We start from the raw sequence: 21,099 nt of genomic DNA on the forward strand, positions 1-21,099 counted from the left end.
AATTATAATGCATCTATGCTTGGTTACTTTAAAAGATAAGTTCTGAGATGCAAATCAAAACAACAATGCGGTACCATCTCACACCTGTCAGAACGGCCAACATCAACAAATCAACAAACGACAAATGTTGGTGAGGTTGTGGAGAAAAAGGAACCCTCGTGCACTGCTGGTGGGAATGCAGACTGGTGCAACCACTGTGGAGAACAGTGTGGAGTTTCCTCAAAAAACTGAAAATAGAACTCCAATTTGACCCAGTAATCCCACTCCTAAGAATATATCCCAAGAAACTAGAAACACCAATCAGAAAGGATATATGCACCCCTATGTTCATAGCAGCACAATCTACAATAGCCAGAATTTGGAAACAGCCTAGGTGCCCGTCAGCAGATGATTGGATCCAAAAACTATGGTACATCTACACAATGGAATACTATGCTGCCATAACAAAGAAGGAATTCTCATCATTTGTAGCAACCTGGATGGAATTGGAGAACATCATGCTGAGTGAAATAAGCCAATCAATGAAAGAGAAACACCACATGACCTCACTCATTTATGGATATTAAAGAACATTATAAACTGATAAACCAAAAGATAGATATAGAGACAGTAAAGCAACAAGCAGACTGTCAAATTACAGTGGGGAGGGTAGGGAAATCTGGGGGAGATAACAGATCAACCGAAGGACTTGTATACATGCATATAAGTGCAACCCATGAACATAAGACTCTGGGGAGGGAGAGTATGTATGGGAAGGAGGGGGGCAAATATATATATATATATATATATATATATATATATATATATATATTTAAAAAATAAATAAATAAAAGACAAGTCCTGCTCTCACCAGCTTGGCTCAGTGGATAAAGTGTCTGCCTGTGGACTTAAGGGTTCTGGGTTCAATTCCAGTCAAGGGCAATTGCCCCAGTTGCCCTTGTAGGCTGGATCCCAGTAGGGGGCATGCAGGAGGCAGCTGAATGATGATTTTCTCTCATCACTAATATTTCTATTTCTTTCTCCCTCTCCCTGCTTCTCTGAAATCAATAAAAATGTTTTAAAAAAAGACAAGTCCTAAAAATGATATTATAGAGACTACTATTTAATAAATATTTTCTGATAAACATGCTAGAGAAAGAAAGGCGAGATTGTGGAAACTCACATATGAGTTACGCTTGAACAGAGAACAATTGTTAATAATTTTGCTATAATTATCTATCAGGGACTAAGAAAAAGGAGTTAGGAAATGCACCAAAAATATTTATGGAGCATCTGAATGAAAGATATTAAATTGTTAATTTCTAGTGTCTATGACTAAGAATTACTCAGAATTACTATTTGTGCTGTTCTCTTCTATGAACCAGAGTTATTATGAGCATAGTTTAAATTGATGAAAGCATTAAATGATAAATTATATCATGCTTTACCAGTTACCCAAATGCAGCCCTCCAGCCTTGCAAAAGGCCAAAATTTAGGGCAATGTAATATCAGATTGGCCACCAAGGCAGCCAACCATATAGCCGCACAAAGCACCCACTGGAGAAACATTCCTGGAAATAAAAGAAATTGGTGTCAGTGGTTCAAACTGATTTGAGTAAATTAAGGCTTAGGGATACCAATGAGATATCATTATAGGAATAGCCACAATTTACTGAATGCCTATAGGCCAGGAACTTTGCACAGTTAATATAATTCTTACAATTATTGCCCATCATAATTAACCTTGGTTCAAAAACAGAGAAAATGAATCTGAAATGTAGCAACTTGTACAAAGAGCTAGAAGTTTGTAGAACTGGTGTTTAAACCTAGGCTGTTTGACTCTAAAGCTTACTAAGCAGTGCATTTCTGCTTAACGCCCCTTCCCACCTATTGGACAAATCAAATCTTTTCTACCAGAGTATTGGCAAGACTGAGTCTCTATATTTTTATCAGACTACACCTAGTGCTGTCCATCACAAAAACATGGTATCAGGAACTTTAGCACAGCAGTGATTTAAACCTTTGAGGATCACTTATGTCACCGTTGGGATTAAAATAAAGTCATTTATGGTCACATGTAGACCTTGTACATTTAGAGTTGAATGCCTATGATGAGTCAGACGTCACAAGCCTTAGAATTAGCCTTTCAGGTCAGGGCTACCCTCCTTTCTATGCTGTGGGTTGCCATTTGCCAGTTAGTGGAACAGTGCATGATGATGTGGGTAAATCTGTACTTTTCTGAGGCTTCTGCATCAAGGTTGAGAGATTAAAAGGATAAAGAAAAAGTCAACCTTGGGAGAAATACTAAACCAGTGATAACTCAATGCACACTTCTGACTCTAAACTTTGGAAGATTTTGCCTGTGGAGGAAAGAAAAAAAAAAAAAAAAAAGGCTGTCAACCTCTCAGACCAAAAAAATGTAGGATCATAAAGATGAAAGGGAACATCATTTTACAAGTTCTTCACTTTATAAATGAGAAACGGAGAACAGAAGAGCCGGTGAAACTTGCCCAGGATCACGCAGTTGTGAAATACCTAAAACATCAGGCCCTCTATCCCTCAGGATGCTTGTTGTTCCTCTTTTAGTAGTTTTTCCATTCCTATCTTAACTCCAAAGGAAAAGAAAGGCTGCAGAAGGGAAAATTTTGTAATTTTATGGTCTGAGCTGTGACAAAATCTTTCTAACAGGTGTTCACCATAACTTCTCCAATTCCTTCTTCTGGCTTTAATATAAAAGGCAGGTAGATAAAAACAACTGTTGCTTCTTCTCTAAAATTCACATTATAGCCAAGTCTACTATGATGTGACATTACATTCCTAAAAATCACCGCACTATGCAAAATCATGCAACTGAAACCACAGAGCTAATGGGGAAATTAGGGTACGACACAAAAATGTCATCAACAACAGAGTAGAAAAAAAAGATAGGAACCTGATAAAAAATGATACTACAGTTGTACACGGGGTAGTGGTTAAGAAATTCATAAGTGCTACCATAAATGTGGCTCTTTAACTTGGAAAAGACCTGAAGTTTCTTTATGGAAGTGGACATCGTAAGTGTTATGGCTTGTAAGTTAGGGTGAGGTGAGTGGATGGAGTGTTCTAACATCAGATGAGGATGGTTGTGGTGCTGGGGGAACTGGGGATGTTTAAAATGTGTGTGTGTGTGTGTGTTTGTGTGTGTGTGTGTGTGTGTGTGTGTGTGCGCGCGCGTGAGTGCATCACTATGCATCTTTACCCATCTAGATGCAGTGTTCTGTGTTCACCGTGTTTTGTCAGAATCAAAATTGCACAGAAGCAAACACAAAACTCATGTTATGCTCAAATTGTTTTCTATTCTCTCAGTTGCTTTGGAAATCTGTGTTTTCAAAACCTGTGTTATTTGTAGAATGGACTTTCTTCTTTTGTAAACATAACAGATATGGCTCAAAAGCTTTCCTGACAGCTTTACCATGAAACACAATCTTAAGGCTGTCTTATACTAACTAACTCTCAGACAAACTGGCTTGGCATTATTAAATTATTTAGTTTAAGCTTTATTTGTTTGGTGCCAGGATAAACAAAATTTATTTTTGTAGCTATAATTTTTCAAAAGACCCAAATAGAGAACTTGGTATTCAAATAATTTAAGGTTAACAACGAAGGAAAAATAGTTAGCATCACTAGTATTATATTTTTTTAAGTGGTACATAGTTTGAGCCAAACAAAAGGATAGCTATAGAAGAAGAAATAAAATTAAGGGTTACGTCTGTTCTGTTGTTGCTCATGGTTATAGTTCTGCCTGGGAGGGAGCTAGTTCACTTTAGACTTGATGCAATTTTCAAGAGCTTCTGAAATAAAAGATATAAAAATTAAACAATGAAGAAGTTATGAATCTGTGGACGAATTTTGGTCAATAGGTGATATTTATTGAGTTTTTTTTTTAAAGTATGCACAGATTCATTCTTCCAGATATAGAGTTAGGATATTTATGAAATTAGATATTATAATATGTTCGTACTCCATGGTCATTTATTCATTTTTTTAAAAATAAAAATAACTTTTGATCTCTAATCTACAATTAAAAAAAAAACAACTGTCTTCAGAGCTTGAAAGCTTCACTTCTAAGATTTAGATACAGTTTTATTATATTATAAAAAATTCTTCTGTGTAGGTAGATGGGTATAATAAACAAATTGTAGAACAGGACTCTATTTACTTCAACTGGTTGTTGTGATAATCAAATGAGAGAGCATGTGTGAAGACTTTCAGAACTACTAGTGCCTTAACAAGCAAAAGCCTGTTATATTTCTGACATGAGCTTCTAGGCATGTGCAGGTTGAATCACTATTACATTCTCAGGATCTGCTAAGCGATAAATGCACTTTTCTTCATCCGTAGTACCCCTACTGTAGGGGGCCCCTGGAAAATACCTGGACATTCTTTAGATTGTTGTTGACTGAGCCTAGGATATTGACAAAATCATGTCAGTTACCTTTCTGCCCTGGAAGTGTGGAGATGTTCTTCGTTCCTGGCTTCTGTTTGTCAGGCAGGAAGGAGTGGATGGGACCTGGCCCCTCCCAGGCTCCTTGTTTTTCCTGTGAAAACCCCCCTTTTGTGTATTGGAGAATAGTGTGCTATGTGGCTCAGGGGTTGTCAGTCTCTCCAGCAGAGGAGGTCTGCGACCCACCTGGGGCCCAGCTTAAACCTATTTCTGCATCGACTCTCTTCATTTCTTTATTTCTCAATCCCTGGCTGCCTCTACGAAGAACCAATTTCATCTCTCTTTCCGTGCTGGCCACGGAGAGAAGGAGATCCCCAGCCGTGTCAGGCCCCCGCACCTACAGTGTCTAGTAATTCAAATAGTTCATAAATCCTTATATCTTTATGACTTAAAAAAAAAACCAAAAAAAACCCCAAACCTGAACAGATAGAATAATCTTCTAAAGATCTCTCCAAGAATTTCTTAAATCTCAAGATTTAGGTCCTTGAAGACATCACTCCTCAGGAATATCCGCTCGTATATGTTCAGCAGCGGTGTGTGGTACAATATTATCAGTCGGTCCAGGACAATGTGTGGCAGCTAGGCAGCTCTCTGTATAATGTGGCAGCCACTAGCCACATATGAATAACTAACTTTCATTAAAGGAATTAAAGTTAAGTTTACAAAATTTCAGTTCCTCAGTCATGTTAACCACATTCTCAGTAGCCACATATAGCCATAGCTACTACATTGGACAATGTAGATATGAAACATTCTAAAGTTCTATTGGTTAACATTGCTAAGCTTATTAAAAAAGTTTTTGTTCCCCTATCTAGAAAATATCGCAAACCATAATAAAGAGCCAAGAATAACGCATTTTTCATATAGTACATTTGGAAAAGGCTAATAAACATAATTCATCTTTTTATGTGTATAAGCTACACGAGGAGGGCAACAAAATAACACAAAAGAGTTATTTTATCACAGGCGGAAACTAGAGTCTTTCCCCAATGCCATCTTGAGTTTATATGTGGTACTGTTATAGAATTTACCAGGCGACCAAAAATACGTGGGCATATCGGAGGTTCAGGAAAAAAAAACATTTATTTTCAGATGTGTCACATGTACTTAAACAGGACTCGGGGAGACAGTTTCCCTCCAAATCCTGAGCAAGCCAATATGGAGGAAGCTTTCCCTTCATACCCTTTGGTTTCTTTGTCCCCCAAAGATGGGATGGGATTTCCGGACCTTTTGTGGGCTTTGCAAAATGCCCCATGTGTTGGGCAGGGGCCATGAGACCACATCTAAAGGCCAGTGCTGATAACTCCATCTGGGGGTTGTGTGTTGTTCATGGTTTGTGGCCTTTCTAAAATGGGAGTAGAACTTAGGTAAACAGATCTTGCAGGACCAGCTAATTAAAGAAGGGGCAGTGACTAGACTATAGGCTAACAAGAATGTGTATTAGGTTACTGGCACAGATTCAGATTACTAGCCCTCCCCACCCCTCCACCCCCGAATATCTCATTTTCCCCATCAGTACATTGAATTTTTAGTTCACTTTACCATGTAAGCTGTCTGAAATGGAATTGAGGATAATCCAGTCCTTTTCCCCCTCCAAATGTAATGTTATAGTAATGACTTCTGATGGATATGTATTGAATAAAGTACATCTGAAACCACCTTCCTTATCATTTTACTAGAGGCCTGGCACATGAAATTCATGCACGGGTATGGGCCCTAGGCCTGGCCTGTGATCAGGGCCATCTCCCTGGGCTGCTGGGAGCTGGCCCCGTCCCCTGTCACCACCCACCTCCAGCTCCACATTCACCATTGGGCGATCAAAGCCTGCTGGCTGTGGGGGAGGAACTGAGAGGTGGTCAGTGCATCTTATAGCCACTGGTCGAGCAGTTGTTCGTTCGGTCGATTTTCATATTACTCTTTTATATATATATATATATATATATATATATATATATATATATATATATATATAGAGAGAGAGAGAGAGAGAGAGAGAGAGAGAGAGAGAGAGAGAGAGAGATGATGAACATTTACATTAAAGGTGTTGCATTTTTCCAGGTATTGCTTCTTACATGATTGCACAGAGACCATTATTAAATATACAGCTACCTATAATACATGTTCTTTGGCATTATTGTGGATAATTTAACTGAAAACAAGGATAACGTCTAAATTTCTGAATGAATTTTAGTAAGAAAATTAGCTATTTGAAATTGTGTGTGCTTTCTTAAAACAACAACAAAAACAAACACTGCTCGTAAGACAGCATCCTCCGTGGGGATGACGTTGAGGAAGATTTAAATTCTGACAGAGTAACATTATTCCAATAAAAAATAGTTTAATGTTAGGCAAACAGAAAGTTTCACCCCTGCAATGGCTTATATGGGCTACTGCTCAAGGTTCAAGCAGAGGTGAACTTTCGCTAAGATAAAACAGTTACAATAGGTCACAGGGGTAGGAGGTGCCTGGGAAGAGTGTCGAGGGACTAAAAAGATACAAGATTAGGTGTTGGCAAAGAAGCCACTTTTAAAATTTTAATTAAAATAAGCAAAATGAAACAAAAACCTGTATAAGCACACTCATCGATAAGAGAATGTTAAAACTTGAAAAGGGGCAAATTATTTTAGTGAAACGATGGCTCTATTAAAGACTATTGACAGACCTAACCCTCCCAGATCTCACTCCATTGAAGGGATAACTTGAAATGCTAATCAGAGTAACAACTGTATTTTGGCTGTTGAATGAACATTAGTCAATGTTACTTCACCGAAAGTTGTTTCCTGCAGATAAGGGAAGTTTATTGCACACAGCTCTGGTACTTTTTGGAAAGCATGTGATGTGATTGCAGTGGGGTTGGCAATACTCTCTTTAAGGAAGAAACTACCTCTTTCTAAATCCATTAAATTTTTGTGGAAAAGAACAGCAATGTTCCAGCAACACCACTCAATTCTTTTTTAGTGTAAACCTGTTGAGTCAACAAATCTCAATTTACTTTTAAATAAATATTAAGTTAAATTAATATACTTAAGATTAAAGTAGTTTTTTTTTAAATTGTCCATCGATATTCTATTAAACTATATTCATTCATTTTTTGTTCTAGTATTTTGTTTCATTTATTGGTAAATGTGTTTCCTCTAAATTTCTCCCAGCAATTTAAACTTCTGTGCAGACCTTTTGTTGTTGGTATTTGCTATGGTCTGATCCATACTGTTTGTTCCACTTCAACTAACATTTCAGTTTTAATTTCATGTTAATTTCCTCTAATCTGCTAACCTCTGCCAGTGTCTTGGCTAAAATTAGCAGTGCTTCAACATAAGTATTCTGAGCTTTGATTTTCTTTATACTCGTGAGCATATTTTGAAACATCATGAGACAACTGAACCCTTGCAAAATTACCTGGATTTCCTTTGAGTTGCTGTCCTCACTGCGCTTTGGGCTAGCGGCTAAAACTCCCACCTGCTCAGCAACCCCGTGATCCTCCTCCACAGCGCTGATGGCTGCTGGTGCGGAGCCTGCACCAACCTCACTCCTGCCCTCCAGGCACCTCGCCAGCCTTACTTCCTTCTTGGACAGTTACCTACTAGTAAGCACAGAGCAAGGATGGAGACAGGGTGGAAAGGGGAGGGGAAGGATGAGGAAGGCTCTTGCACTGGATACCCTGTTCCTGGAGCCTGGCCAGCCTTATTTCCTGCGGGGACAATGACCTAACTGCCCGGCTGGAGGGGGCGGGAGGCTCTATCAGAGGCGATCCAAAGGTCTTGCCTGACAGCAACTGGGGCGGGAGCCCCCTCCTTCAGTGTTTGTGCCAGAGTGTGTGGCCACGTGGCTCAGGTGAGTCCTCAGGCCCTTTGCCAACCCACCAGCGAATTAGAGGCTTCTGTGTATTTGAAGAGGTGATTTTTCAGGGAACTTGGAGCGCGCCACTCTCTCTAAACATCACAGAATTATGTATTATTTGTACTATTTATAGACAAAACCAAAGGCCAAGGAATTTCACACAGTTGTGCAAGATTATCTGAAACTATTTTTTCCCCCCATTGAATATCAAGAAAGTCATCTGAACCATTAATGTCACTGACCTCTCTTGTAGGATTTCCTTGGTGATGGCTAATCCTTTGTCAGCGCACCAGGCCGTTTACCCATGTATTTACCTACTATGTGCTGAGCGCCACAGGAGAACATATATTCCAGGCTTCTCAGACGTGACTGCACATTACAATCGCTGGGGAGGTTTTTTGCTTTGTTTGTTTGTTTTTAATATTAATACCTGGACCCCACGCCAGACCAATGGAAACAGAACGGCTAGGGGTTGGCTAAAGAATCATTTTCTTTTCAAACCTCCTCTGTGAGAATCACCTTCTAAGTTAGTAGTTGTCAGATAGTAGGAATCAATATATAGAGGGGGAATGGGTTGACATGCAGATGCCTGACATCTTGGTTTAGACTTGAGGAAATATTGCTCTAGTTTCTCATTTTCTGATTCATAGCCACAGACTGCATATGCCTATTTAAAGTTATATTAGAATGAAAAACTCAGTAGTTCACCCTGGCCCATGTGGCTCAGGTGGTGGAACATTGTCCCATGCACGGAGAGGTCAGAGCACATGGGGGCATGCAGGAGGCAGCCAATCTCTCTTGCTCTCTCTCTCTCTCTCTCTCTCTCTCTCTCTCTCTCTCTCTCTCTCTCTCTCCCCTCCCTCTTTCCCTCACTCTCTAAAATCAATAAAGACAATTTTTTAAAAATACAGTTGTTCTCTTGTCCTCAACACTTGTCCTGGACACAATCCACCTGTGCAGACTACAGATTCCTACCTTTCAGAGTTCCCTGGAACAGCCCTGTTGCAGATTGTTAGCTCCAAGTGTAGCAGCGCCCTCCACAGGTCCCCACCTTTCATGTAGGCTCCAGACTAACAAGGGACGCAGATGTGAGCAAAGAGGTTCAGCAAGGGGAAGTGCTGCATCCTGCCTCGGTCTAAGATAGGGGCTTCATCACAAGGAACAACAGCCTGCAATCATTGGAATCCAGAGTCTAGGGGTTCAAAGAAAGTCTCTCTGAGGAAGTGACCTTTAACTGAGACAATCTGGTGGTTAGTAATGGTTGTAGAGTTGCAAGAAGGAGAAAACGTAAGACTGTCCAAAGATGAGGTATCCTGGAAGCAAGTCCTGCTTTAGCTTATTATTGTTTTTTAAAAATAAATCTTTATTGTTCAGATTATCACAAATGTGTCCCCCCCCCTCAATTGCTACCCTCCACCAGGTTCCCACCCAACCCTCTGCCCTTTCCCCACCCATTGTCCTCATCCATAGGTGCACAGTTTATGTTCAGTCTCTTCCCTCACCCCTCCTCCCCTTTTCCCTGAGAATCATCAGTTCACTCCCCTTCCATACCTCTGATTCTATTATATTCAACAGTTAATATTGTTCATCAGATTTTTTTAATTCCCTTGGTTTTTAGTTTCACTTGTTGATAGTTACGTATTTGTTGTTCATAATTTTTATCTTTATCTTCTTCCTCTTCCTAAAGCACCCCCTTCAGCAATTCATATAATTCTGGTTTGGCAGTGAACTCCTTTAGCTTTTTTTTATTTATTAGTGAAGCTCTTTATCTGGCCTTCAATTCTGAGTGATAGCTTTGCTGGGTAGAGTAATTTTGGCTGCAGGTTCTTGCTATTCATTACCTTGAATATTTCTTGCCATTCCCATAGAGGTGATTCACATTTATAAACGACAGTGTATGATACGGAGATGAAAAGCTACAGTGCCACGTCCTTTAACGAATTAAAGACGCGAAGGCTTTTCATTTAAGGGAAGGGGTTAATTAAGCAGTTCAGAAAAGTATCTGAAGTTTCCCTTTCCACACATGCACACTTCAGATATGCACATGTACAAACTCTCTTCCAAAAAAGACAGGGCCTAAATTCAATGGTTTCCCTTGGCGATTGTAAGAGACCTCAATGATCATGTGGTTTTTTTCTTGCTTCAGATTCACATTGAGAAATCGAGGCTCCCATTGTTGAGAATTTCTTAAAACCTAAAAGTGAACTGGGGCTACGTCAGGCTTGAGGATATTTACAACAGAATATTCCAGTTCAGTACTTTTCATATCATGCCACTTAAACTGAATTTTTTCTTTCAAGTAGCTTCATATGCATTAATGCCTAAACATAATGATCTTTATTGGAAGACTCTTAGCAGGTACTAGAAGGTTACTTTCACTTCAGTTCTCTTATATGTAAAATGTCAATTATTAAGATCTGTGTACCTCTCCCTTTTATGTAATCAAAAAAGATATAACATCTATAAAAATATTTTGAAGACTTCTGGTTTCTGTTCTAACATTTGAAGATATTAAAAATTGTCACTTCTGTCATCACAGTAAGAAAAAAGCTAAACAGACTGAAAATCAACAATTTTTATTACATCCATCAGAGAATTTGGGTCACGGGACAGACCACTGTCCTGAGCACTGAAGACATAGGTGAAGGCAAAGAATCACAGCTTACTATGTGTAAGGTCTGAGGCGCAGGGAACTGACCACCAAGGAGTTTTAAAGTAAAATTTATTCCCAGTAATGAACAGGACTCATTATGGAGGCAGAGAAATCAGAATTGAAGGAGTTGGGAGGGGGATGGAACCAGCCGGGCTGCCACCTGGACATGGAGGATCAGCAGCACTTGGCTGGTCTGGGGGTCCTTTTAAGGGAGGGACAGGAGAGGGTTGGACCCAGGGCAGAATAGGAAGGGGTGGGCTCCAGGACACTTTGGCAGGCGCTGATTGATGGCTCAATGTCTTGGAGATGTCTCTGTGACAGGTGCCAGTAATGTCATAACTCCGCCCACTAGTTGGGAGGAGGGAGAACCTTATGCTATGAGCCAGTAATGGGTGGAGGGCACTTACAGAAACTGGTGAATTGCTGGAGACTGAAATGTGGACTAAATCAAGCATTGAAAAGCTGGGGAAGCAGGCCCCGGTCTTAGGGGAGAACCACACTTCCATGGGTTTTACCTTCAGAGGCCACGTGAGGTTCTCACAGTGAAGATCAGAAAAAAAACCAAAAACGCCCTCTTGCTTCTGGCGAGGGGGGGAGGGGGGGGGAAGGGAAAGATTTTGAAATACCTCCAGTGCTTTCAGTTGCCTGAAACAAAGGCGAGCCCTCAGGGAAACTTCTTTGTGTAAGTGTCCTCTGACCTAGAGGAAGAGCAATTAGACAACTTCAGCCCCTTTTTGCCTTTCTACCTGGCATGGTTAAAAACTCTTCTGAAGGTCACAGCCCACTAATTCTAACTCACTAAAAATGGACATGTAATCATAAAATTCCCCAATAGTTTATGACCATAGTAAACTATGGTTCCGGGATTGTAACAGTGGATTACAACGGAGAGATCTGCAAGACACGCTGTTTAAGGAGTCTCTAAGAAAAGGACATGAAAGGAATCTGTAGCCTGTGACGCCTACAGCTGGAGCAAACATTAGACACAGTCAAGCTCCTTGCCAGATTAACATAAAATCTCACACGAGAGGCCTATTTATCTTAGCTCCTATTATCCAATATATCAAGTCTGGCTTTCAAGAAAAAAAAAATTACAAGGTGTAATAAAAGGCAAAAAAAAAAAAAAATGCATTCTGATGAGATAATGCAAACATCGGTACCAGACTCAGATATGGTAGTAACTTTGGAATTATTAAACTGGGAACTTAAAATACCTATAATTAACATGCTAAGAGCTTTATTGGGAAAAAATGGACAACATTTAAGAACAGATGTATACTATTAACAGAGAGTTGAAAACTCTAAGAATCAAAAGAAAATGCTAGAACACATAAAACACTGCACCAGAAATGAAGAATGCCTTTCAAAACTGAATCAGTGAGCTTGAATATATATCAATAAAAACTTTCTATTGGTAAATTTAAATGTAAAGAGAAAATAGAATTTAAAATAACAGGAAGGAAATATTCAAGAGTTATGAAAAAATTAAAAAGTGTAACACATAGGTAATGGGGGGAAATAAAGGAGAGAAAGGAGAAGAAATATTTGAAGTAATAATGGCTGGCAATTTTAGAAAATTAATGGCATACCAAACCACAGTTCCAGGAAGCTCTAGAATATCAAACAGGATAAAAAAAAATCTACATGAAGGCCCATCATATTCCAATTTCAGACAATCAAACAAAGAAAAATACTGAAATGAGCCAGAGGGGAAAAAAACACCTTACCTGTAGAGTAGCAGAGAGAAGAATTATCAGACTTTTCTTTGGGAACCATGCAAGCAAGAGAGAATGAGAGAAATACTTAATAGTGTTGAAAGAAAATCCACTGTTAGAATTCTGCATCCAGTGTAATTATTATTTAAAGTGAATGTGAAATAAAGACTCAGGCAAACAAAACTGAGAAAATTATTCACCAGTAGACCTGTGTTGGGAGAAATGAAAAAGAAGTTCTTAATAGAGAAAGGAAAATGGTGCAGGTCAGAAACTTGGATCTACATGAAGAAAAGAACACCAGAAAATAACAAATAAAAGTAAATGACTTTTTTATTCTTAATTGATCTAATGGATAACTATAAATAATCAGCAGCAGTGTATTAGGTGATTATAGCTTATGGATAGTGAAATGAGTGCCAGCAATGTAATAAGGGACAGGAGGAAGAAAAATTGGGAATAGCCTATTATAAATTACCTGAACTACCTATGAAAGGTATAATGTTATTGAAAGTGGATTTAAAGATACACTGCAAACTCTAGGATAATTTCTAAAAATAAAAAATAAAAATAATTTAAGAGAATTATAAGTGATATGCTAAGAGAAAATAGAATGATATAAAATATCAAAACAAGAGAAAGCAGGAAAATAGGCAAAAAAGGGAACAAAAGAATAAAGGTAATGAATAGAAATCAGTAGGTAGTAGATATTAATCCAGTTCTATCAAGAATCGCTTTAAATGTGAATAGTCTATTGATAAATACACCAATTAAAAGATAAAGACTGACAGGGTTAATACAATATAGAACCCAAAGACATGTCTAAAAAAATCACTTTAATTTTAAAGAGTTTAAAAGGGATGGAGAAAGATATAGCATGCTACTATTAATAAAAAGAAAGCTGTAATATTATAGCTATTTTAATTTTAGGCAAAGCTGACTTTTTCTCAGATTCAGAACAGGAAATCATCAGTGATAAAGAGGGGCATTACATAATGATAAAGCTGTCAACTCTCCAAGAAGACATTACAATCCTGTGTGTGCACCTCACACAGAGTATCAAAATACATGAGACAAAAAGAGATAAAACTGTAAGGAGAAAAAGACACAAATCCACGACCATAGTTGGAGTCTTCAGTCCCCTTCTGTTAGTAATTGACAGATCCAGCAGGCAGAAAAATCAGTAGAGATCTAGCTAAACTGACTAGCACCATCATCATCTGGATCTAATTGGCAGTTATATAATATTTCATCCAACCACAGGTGACTAAACATTCTCCCCAACTCACATAGAACATTAGCCAAGAAAGACTACATTCTGGCTATAAAACACATCTTTAAAAATTAAAAAAAAAAGTAGACATCATACAAAGTATGCTCTTAGACCACAATGAAATTAAACAAGAAATAACAGAATGACATCTGAAAAATCCCAAACTGTTGGGAATTGTAAAAACACACCACTAAATAACTCATGGATCAAAGAAGAGTTCTTAAAAGAAAATATATTTCAAAGTAAATGAAAATGAAAATACTACTTAATTATATTTATGAGATACGGTGAAATCAGTGCCTAGAGAAAATTTATACCATAGGATGCACATATTAGAAAATAAAGCTCTAAAATCAGTAATAGAAGTTTTCATGTAAGAAACTAGAAACCAAAAACAAATTAAATCCAAAATAAGCAGAACAAAATGACAAAAGTTAAGGTAGAAATTAAGAAAATTAAAAACAGAAGCTCAATAGAGAAAATTAATGAAACAAAAAAGCTGCTTATCTTTTTTTTAAAATATATACATTTTATTGATTTTTTACAGAGAGGAAGAGGGATAGAGAGTTAGAAACATCTACGAGAGAGAATCATCATTAGCTGCCTCTTGCACACCCCCTACTGGGGATGTGCCCGCAACCAAGGTACATACCCTTGACCGGAATCGAACCCAGGACCTTTTAAAGTCCGCAGGCCAACGCTCTATCCACTGAGCCAAACCGGTTTCGGCAAAAGCTGCTTATATAAGTTGATAAACTTCTAGCCAGGCTAAGAAAAAAAAAAAAGATAATACAAATATTATTAGAAATCACTATGGATATTAAAAGAATACTAAAGGCATGTTACAAACAAAGCTATGCCCACACATGATAACCTATATAAAATGGATCAATCCTTTGAAAGAAATAGTAAGCCAAAATTCACCCAATGAAAAATAGACAATCTGAAAAGACCTATATTTTAAAAATTGAATCAATAATTAATAACCTTCAGAAACAGAAAGTAACAGGACTAGGTAAATTCACTGGTGAATTCTACCAATTATTTAAGGAAGAAGTTATACCAATTATCTGTAATCTCTCCCCCAAAACAGAAACACTTCCTAACTCATTCTGAGGCCAGCAGTAGACTAACATTAAAACTAGATAAAGATTACAGGAAAAAAAGTGCAGACCAATGTCCTCTCATGAACATTGATGCTGAAATCCTCAACAAAATATTAGCAAAAAGAAACCAACTATGTATAAAAAGAATTATGCATAGCTAAGATTTGGAAACAGCCCATGTACCCATCAGTAAATGAGTGGGTAATTTACACAGCTGTAAAAAAGAAAGGAAGATCTATTACTCTTTGAAACAATATGAAGGGACCTGGAGATTATTATGATAAGCTAAATAAACCAGTCAGTGAGAGACAAATATCACATGATTTCACATATATGTGCAATCTAATGACTAAAATAAACTGATGAACAAAATAGATCCAGAGACATGGAAGCATGCAACAACAGACTGAGGAAGCTCAGAGGTAAGAGGGCTTGGCTTGGGAAGAGATTAAACAAAGAATTTATATGCATATATGCATAACCCATGGACACAGACAATAGTGTGGTGAAGGCCTGTGGAGGGAGCAGCAATGGGGAGTAAGGGGTCAGGGGGGAAAAAGGGTTCATCCGTGATACTTTCAACAATTGAGATAAATTTAAAAAATAAAGAATTGTACACAATGACCGAGTGAGATTTATCCCTGAGATGGAAGGTTGGTTCAACACTGAAAAATCAATTAATGCAATCCATCACATCAACAGGTTAAAACAGCAAGCTCATTAGTCAGCAGAATGGCAAACCGAGGCTCAAAACCTGCATGCGGCTCTCGAGCGGCAGTTTGCCGACCACTGGGTTCAAACAGAAAAATCACACCATCTGCCTGGCTGGCGTGGCTCAGAGGTTGAGCATCATTCTATGAACTAGGTAGGAGGTCATTTTTTTTAATTCCCCGTCAGGATACATGTCTAGGTTGTGGGCTCGATCCCTAGTGGGAGGCGTGCAGGAGGCAGCCAAACAATGATTCTCTTTTATCATTGATGTTTCTATCTCCCTCTCCCTCTCCCTTCCTTTTTGAAATCAATAAAAATATATTAAAGAAAAATCACACAATTATATCAATAGATGCAGAGAAAGCATTTGACAAAATCCAACATCCACTCATAATATTAAAAAATGCTCAGCAAACTAGAATACAGGGAAACTTACTCTTCTTGATAAAGAATATCTACCAACAAACCCACACCTAACCTCCTACTTAATGATAAGCAACTAAGATCAGGAGCATGACAAAGATGGCCCCTCTCACCACTGCTTTTCAACAACATATTAGAAGTATTAACTAATATAGTAAGACAAGAAAAGTAATAAAAGGAGTACAAATTGGCAAGAAAGTAATAAAAATGTCCTACTTAACAACTGATATGATTGTCCATAAAATAAATCCCAAATCATTGCTAAAAATAACTCCTGGAACTCATAAGCAATTTATAGCAAGGCTGCAGGATACAAGGTTAGTACATAACAGACTGTTGTTTTCCTACATACCAACAATAAACAATGAAGTTTGAAATTCAAAACACACTAATATTTACATTAGCATTAAACAATGAAATATTCAGGTATAAATCTAACAAAATACACATTACAGCACTTTGCTTTTATAAAAGTCCTACATTAGTATGGTAATGGCTTTTCTTGTAACAGTAAAAATCCTCTTTGAATTTCTTTTGGTTGGTGAAACATACTATTATAAGCCTTTTGAAAAAGAACGTGGTGTAAAGCAAACTTTCAGAAAGTGAGGGGTTCTCTTCACTTTATGCCATTTAAGCTTATGGAAGTTTTCATAAGAATGCTCTACCTTTAAACGGGGAAACCTATGTATAAGATGTATATGAGGAAAGCTATAAAATTGTGATAAACAAAATTAAATAAATAGATATTCTATGTTCATGGATACAAGGCAGTCTTAAGATGTCACTTCTTTCCAACTTGATTTGTAGATTCAATACAATCTCAATTAATATCCTAACAAGTTACTTTGTGAATATTCACAACCTGATTCTGAAGTTTATATGGAAAGGCAAAAGTCCCAAAATAACCAACACAATAAGGAAGAAGATGATCCCAAAATGCAGTGGCTTAAAAATTACTCTCTCACACAGTTTCTGTGAGTCAAGAATTTGAGAGCAGTTGGGGTAGGGGTTCCCAGAGTCTCTCAGAAAGCTGGCTGAAGTTCTAGTCATCTGATGAAAGGATGTGGCTGGGCCTGGTGGCTTAATCATATGGCTGGCAAGTTGGCTGTAGCTGCTGAGGTGGGAGACCTCAGTTCCCCTTCATGTGGTCCTTTCTGGGGGACTGCTTGAGTGTCATAGCAAGGTGTGGATTGCCCCAGAGTGAGCAATCCAAGAAGGTGGAAGTATCATTATCTTTCATGACCTAGCATCTGAAGTCACACGCCATGACTTCTGTCATATTCTATTGGTCACGCAGTTAACCCTGATTTAGCATGAGAAGAGATTATATAATGGCATGGCTACTGGGAGCTGAAGATCATTGTGAGCTGTCTTGGATGCTGTCTAGAAGGAAGAAAAAAGAGAATTACTATAGTGATATCCTCGTGTGGGTGCAAACAGGTAGGATCTAGGGCAACAGGAGAGAGAATAGCCCTTGTTAGATGCAGAGGTCATCAATAGTAACAGTATATTGGTATAGTAGCAGCTTCTCTGTGAAACAGAAGACGAGGTCATAGGTCAAGGATGAGGACCTGGAAGGAGTTTTTGGAGTTTCATAAATATTTCAAGTTTTTCAGTATTTCTCAAGTGATGCAGTGGTCATCGTCATGTCGCTTGCTTGGTTATATTACGAAGGAGAAAAACAAACAAACAAACAAAAAAACACCTCTTTTTGATCACTTGTATTTATTATAAGAGGTATAGCCTGAGTCTTAGTAAAGTGGATGAAAGCCATCTGTGTGTGATTTTTTTAATTTAAAGAGTGTTTTGTTTTTCCTCTTTGGTCTCTCAAGAACTTTCTAAATTTGTATCATGGAAACTTTATGCTATAAACATTCTTTGGTCTGTAATTAGATTAGTCTGTTACTTCTGCCTATGGAATAGAATATAATACACATAATTAAGTGAGCTTAAAGGGACATTTAAAAATACAAGACATGATCTTTTCCTAGCCCAATCAGCCTAAGACTATGAGAGACAAACCTGTAGAACAACTAAGTCAACTGACTCACTGTGGGGTGTTTCACCAAAGAAAGGAATAGAGTTGTCATAGGACTTTGCGAAAAGGTGGCGATTAGGTACAATGTAAATGAAGTGGTGTTTTGATGGGCTGAAAGCAAAATAGAGTTGTATATAAAGAGGTCCACAATGGTTCTAGACTGTGAGATGGACCTGTGATTCTGTTTTCTTGGAAACAAAATTAAGATGTCCTAGCCAGTTTTCCTCAGTGGATATAGAGTGTTGCACTGCGGACTGAAGGATCCCAGGTTTGATTCCGGTCAAGGGCATGCACCTAGGTTGCAGGCTCAATCCCAGGTCCTGGTCAGGGTGCATGCAGGAAGCAACCAATCAATGTGTCTCTCTCATCATTGATGTTTCTATCTATCTCCCTTTCCTTCCTCTCTGAAATCAATAAAATTAATTTTTTAAAGGATATTTTAATAGATGGTGGTTGGGTCAAATTGAAAAAAATATTGGATCTATATGCCATTATCATACACCAACATAAACTTAAAATGGATAAAAATCAATAAAATAAAATAAAAAGATGTCAAATGTTATGTCCAGAAACCTGCAACCTGAAACTCTGCTCATGGAATATAAATCAAGGCTGCTTTTCTGTGTCATACAACTTAACTTCTTCAGATAAGAGTGGGATGTTTATCCTTACTGGAATAATTTTAATGATACTCTGGTAGTCTATAATTTTAGAGAAGATTTCTCAATAATCACTCCAAGAATTGGGCTATTATAGCATTTTATTGTAGTAGTATGTATTTGTGAGAAGTATTGTTTTTTGATAAACTTGTACCTTGCTTTATCTAAAGTTATGATTCTGGATTGGTGAATGGTAAGGAAGATATTTACTTTCTTAGTCCAAGCATATTTTTAGTTTTCCAGACTATATTATTATAACTTACTGTATAGTTCAAAATATTGATCCAGAAGTAACTTTCCCTTAATAATCTTGATCAAGACACCTAAAGAATATGCATCATATTTTATTTATTTATTTATTGTTTGTTTGTTTATTTGAATATTTTTGTTAATCCCCACCTGAGGATATTTTTCCTATTGCGTTTTCAAAAGAGTGGAGAAAGAAAGAGAGAAACATCGAAGTGAGAGAGACGCCTCCATTGGTTGCCTCCCACACGTGCCTAGACCTGGGCAGCGATCGAACCTGCAACCCAGGTATGTGCCTTTGACAGGAAATTGAATCCTCAACCCTTCTGTGTGTAGGGTAATGCTCTAACTACCGAGAAACACTGGCTAGAGCGGAATCATATTTTAAATTTATAAGAAGATTGGAAGAAGTCCTCACCAGCCTATTTATATAAAATTAGAGCTCTTACATTAGAGCCTGAATTACAGTGCCCCGTGCATATGTTTACAAGACCTCAGAAGTATTCCACAGTTATGTCTGTTAGTTTCCACACTGTTGGTTTCCCAGTGTGACATCCTCACATTCTTCCTTTCTTGCTGTAGCTTTCCTGGCTAACAATTACAGATATCAAAGTTGTCTGAGGAAGACCTCCTGTTGCTATGACTGATGGTTGTTGTGCATTATACCACGTTTTTGTAACTTGCAGCTTCCAAAGTGCGGAGCAGGGCATTGTTGGATTCTCTAAGAACCTCAACAAAAACTTCTCAAGATACCACATGTAGTTTAAATTTTTTTTACTTGATTTTACTCTTCAAAAAAATTAAATCTTTTGAGTCCAGGTATCGTATTGCATAAGTAACCTTTAAAATATTTGCCACTGGCCAAAACCGGTTTGACTCAGTGGATAGAGTATCGGCCTGCGGACTGAAAGGTCCCAGGTTTGATTCTGGTCAAGGGCATATACCTTGGTTGCAGGCATATCCCCAGTAGGGGGTGTGCAGGAGGCAGCTAAACAATGTTTCTCTCTCATCGATGTTTCTAACTCTCTATCCCTCTCTGAAAAAATCAATAAAGTATATATTAAAAAAAAAATACTCTCCAATGAACACACATGGCTTTCTCATACTTGACTTGTTGGCATGATCATGTGATTTTTCTTCAACAGTATTTCTAGTCAATGAATCCACAAAATGAGAGTCAACATAATACCTCTGGTGGAAGGACAGAGGACACAGGCCACTGAGAGTGCTGATGAGACTACCATAGATGAGATCTAGGGAGGGCTCTAAGTGGGGTGGAGAAATAACAGGAAAGAAAGACACTGATGTAAAGACTGTAAAGGAACACCTCTGGATGGTGTATGATAACAACTAATAATTATTGAGCATTTAGTTTGGGCAATCTGCACAAAGACATTTATCTGCATTGTCTTGTTGAATTCCTAGAACAATACTATTCTTGTCTTCACTTTATAGATGAGGATACAAAACAAGGTTCAAAGGGTAACTGGCTCAGATTCACAGAGCTGATTAAGTGGTAGTGCTAGTTCTCAAGCCAAAATCTCTCTGGTTTCAGTGCCTGGGTTATTAATACTTAATGTACTTTCCAAAATATTGTGAGATATAAACCTCATCTGAGCTCTTTAAATAGATCTTAATTGGACACAAAAGCAAGTATCTAAAGTAGCAGAAGATTTGTATCTAATCAGAAATTCTTAATTCTGCTTTATCACTGCCAATCAACTACAACTTGACTTTCTTGCTTCTGGATACTGAGTCCTCCTATATTGACTCTGTTCCCATGATTGTTAGACATTTGGAGTAGGTGTCTCATTTGCAAAGTTCTAGGGATCTAATGCACAGCACGGAGACCATAGTTAACAATACTGCATTGTATATAAGAAATATGCTAAAAGAGAAGATCTTACATGTTCTCGTCACACATGCACAAAAAGTAACTAAAGTAACACATCTATTAGTCTGATCTGTTCATTTAAACA

At 37.9% G+C, this 21,099-nt stretch overlaps 1 protein-coding gene across 1 annotated transcript in view; it reads right to left on the minus strand.

Moving 5' to 3' along the window:
* Nucleotides 1-8,062, minus strand: part of TMEM144 (transmembrane protein 144) — a 30,328-nt gene extending 22,266 nt beyond the window's left edge. Inside the window, 3 exon segments of the mRNA XM_045576701.1 lie at nucleotides 1,428-1,568; nucleotides 3,656-3,809; nucleotides 7,888-8,062. Of these exon segments, the coding sequence (XP_045432657.1) occupies nucleotides 1,428-1,568; nucleotides 3,656-3,746 (232 nt within the window). The 5' untranslated portion in view covers nucleotides 3,747-3,809; nucleotides 7,888-8,062.
* Nucleotides 8,063-21,099: the final 13,037 nt, after the last annotated feature.

Source organism: Pipistrellus kuhlii, unplaced genomic scaffold (assembly GCF_014108245.1).
Source record: "Pipistrellus kuhlii isolate mPipKuh1 unplaced genomic scaffold, mPipKuh1.p scaffold_m20_p_8, whole genome shotgun sequence".
Classification (NCBI taxonomy): Eukaryota; Metazoa; Chordata; class Mammalia; order Chiroptera; family Vespertilionidae; genus Pipistrellus; species Pipistrellus kuhlii.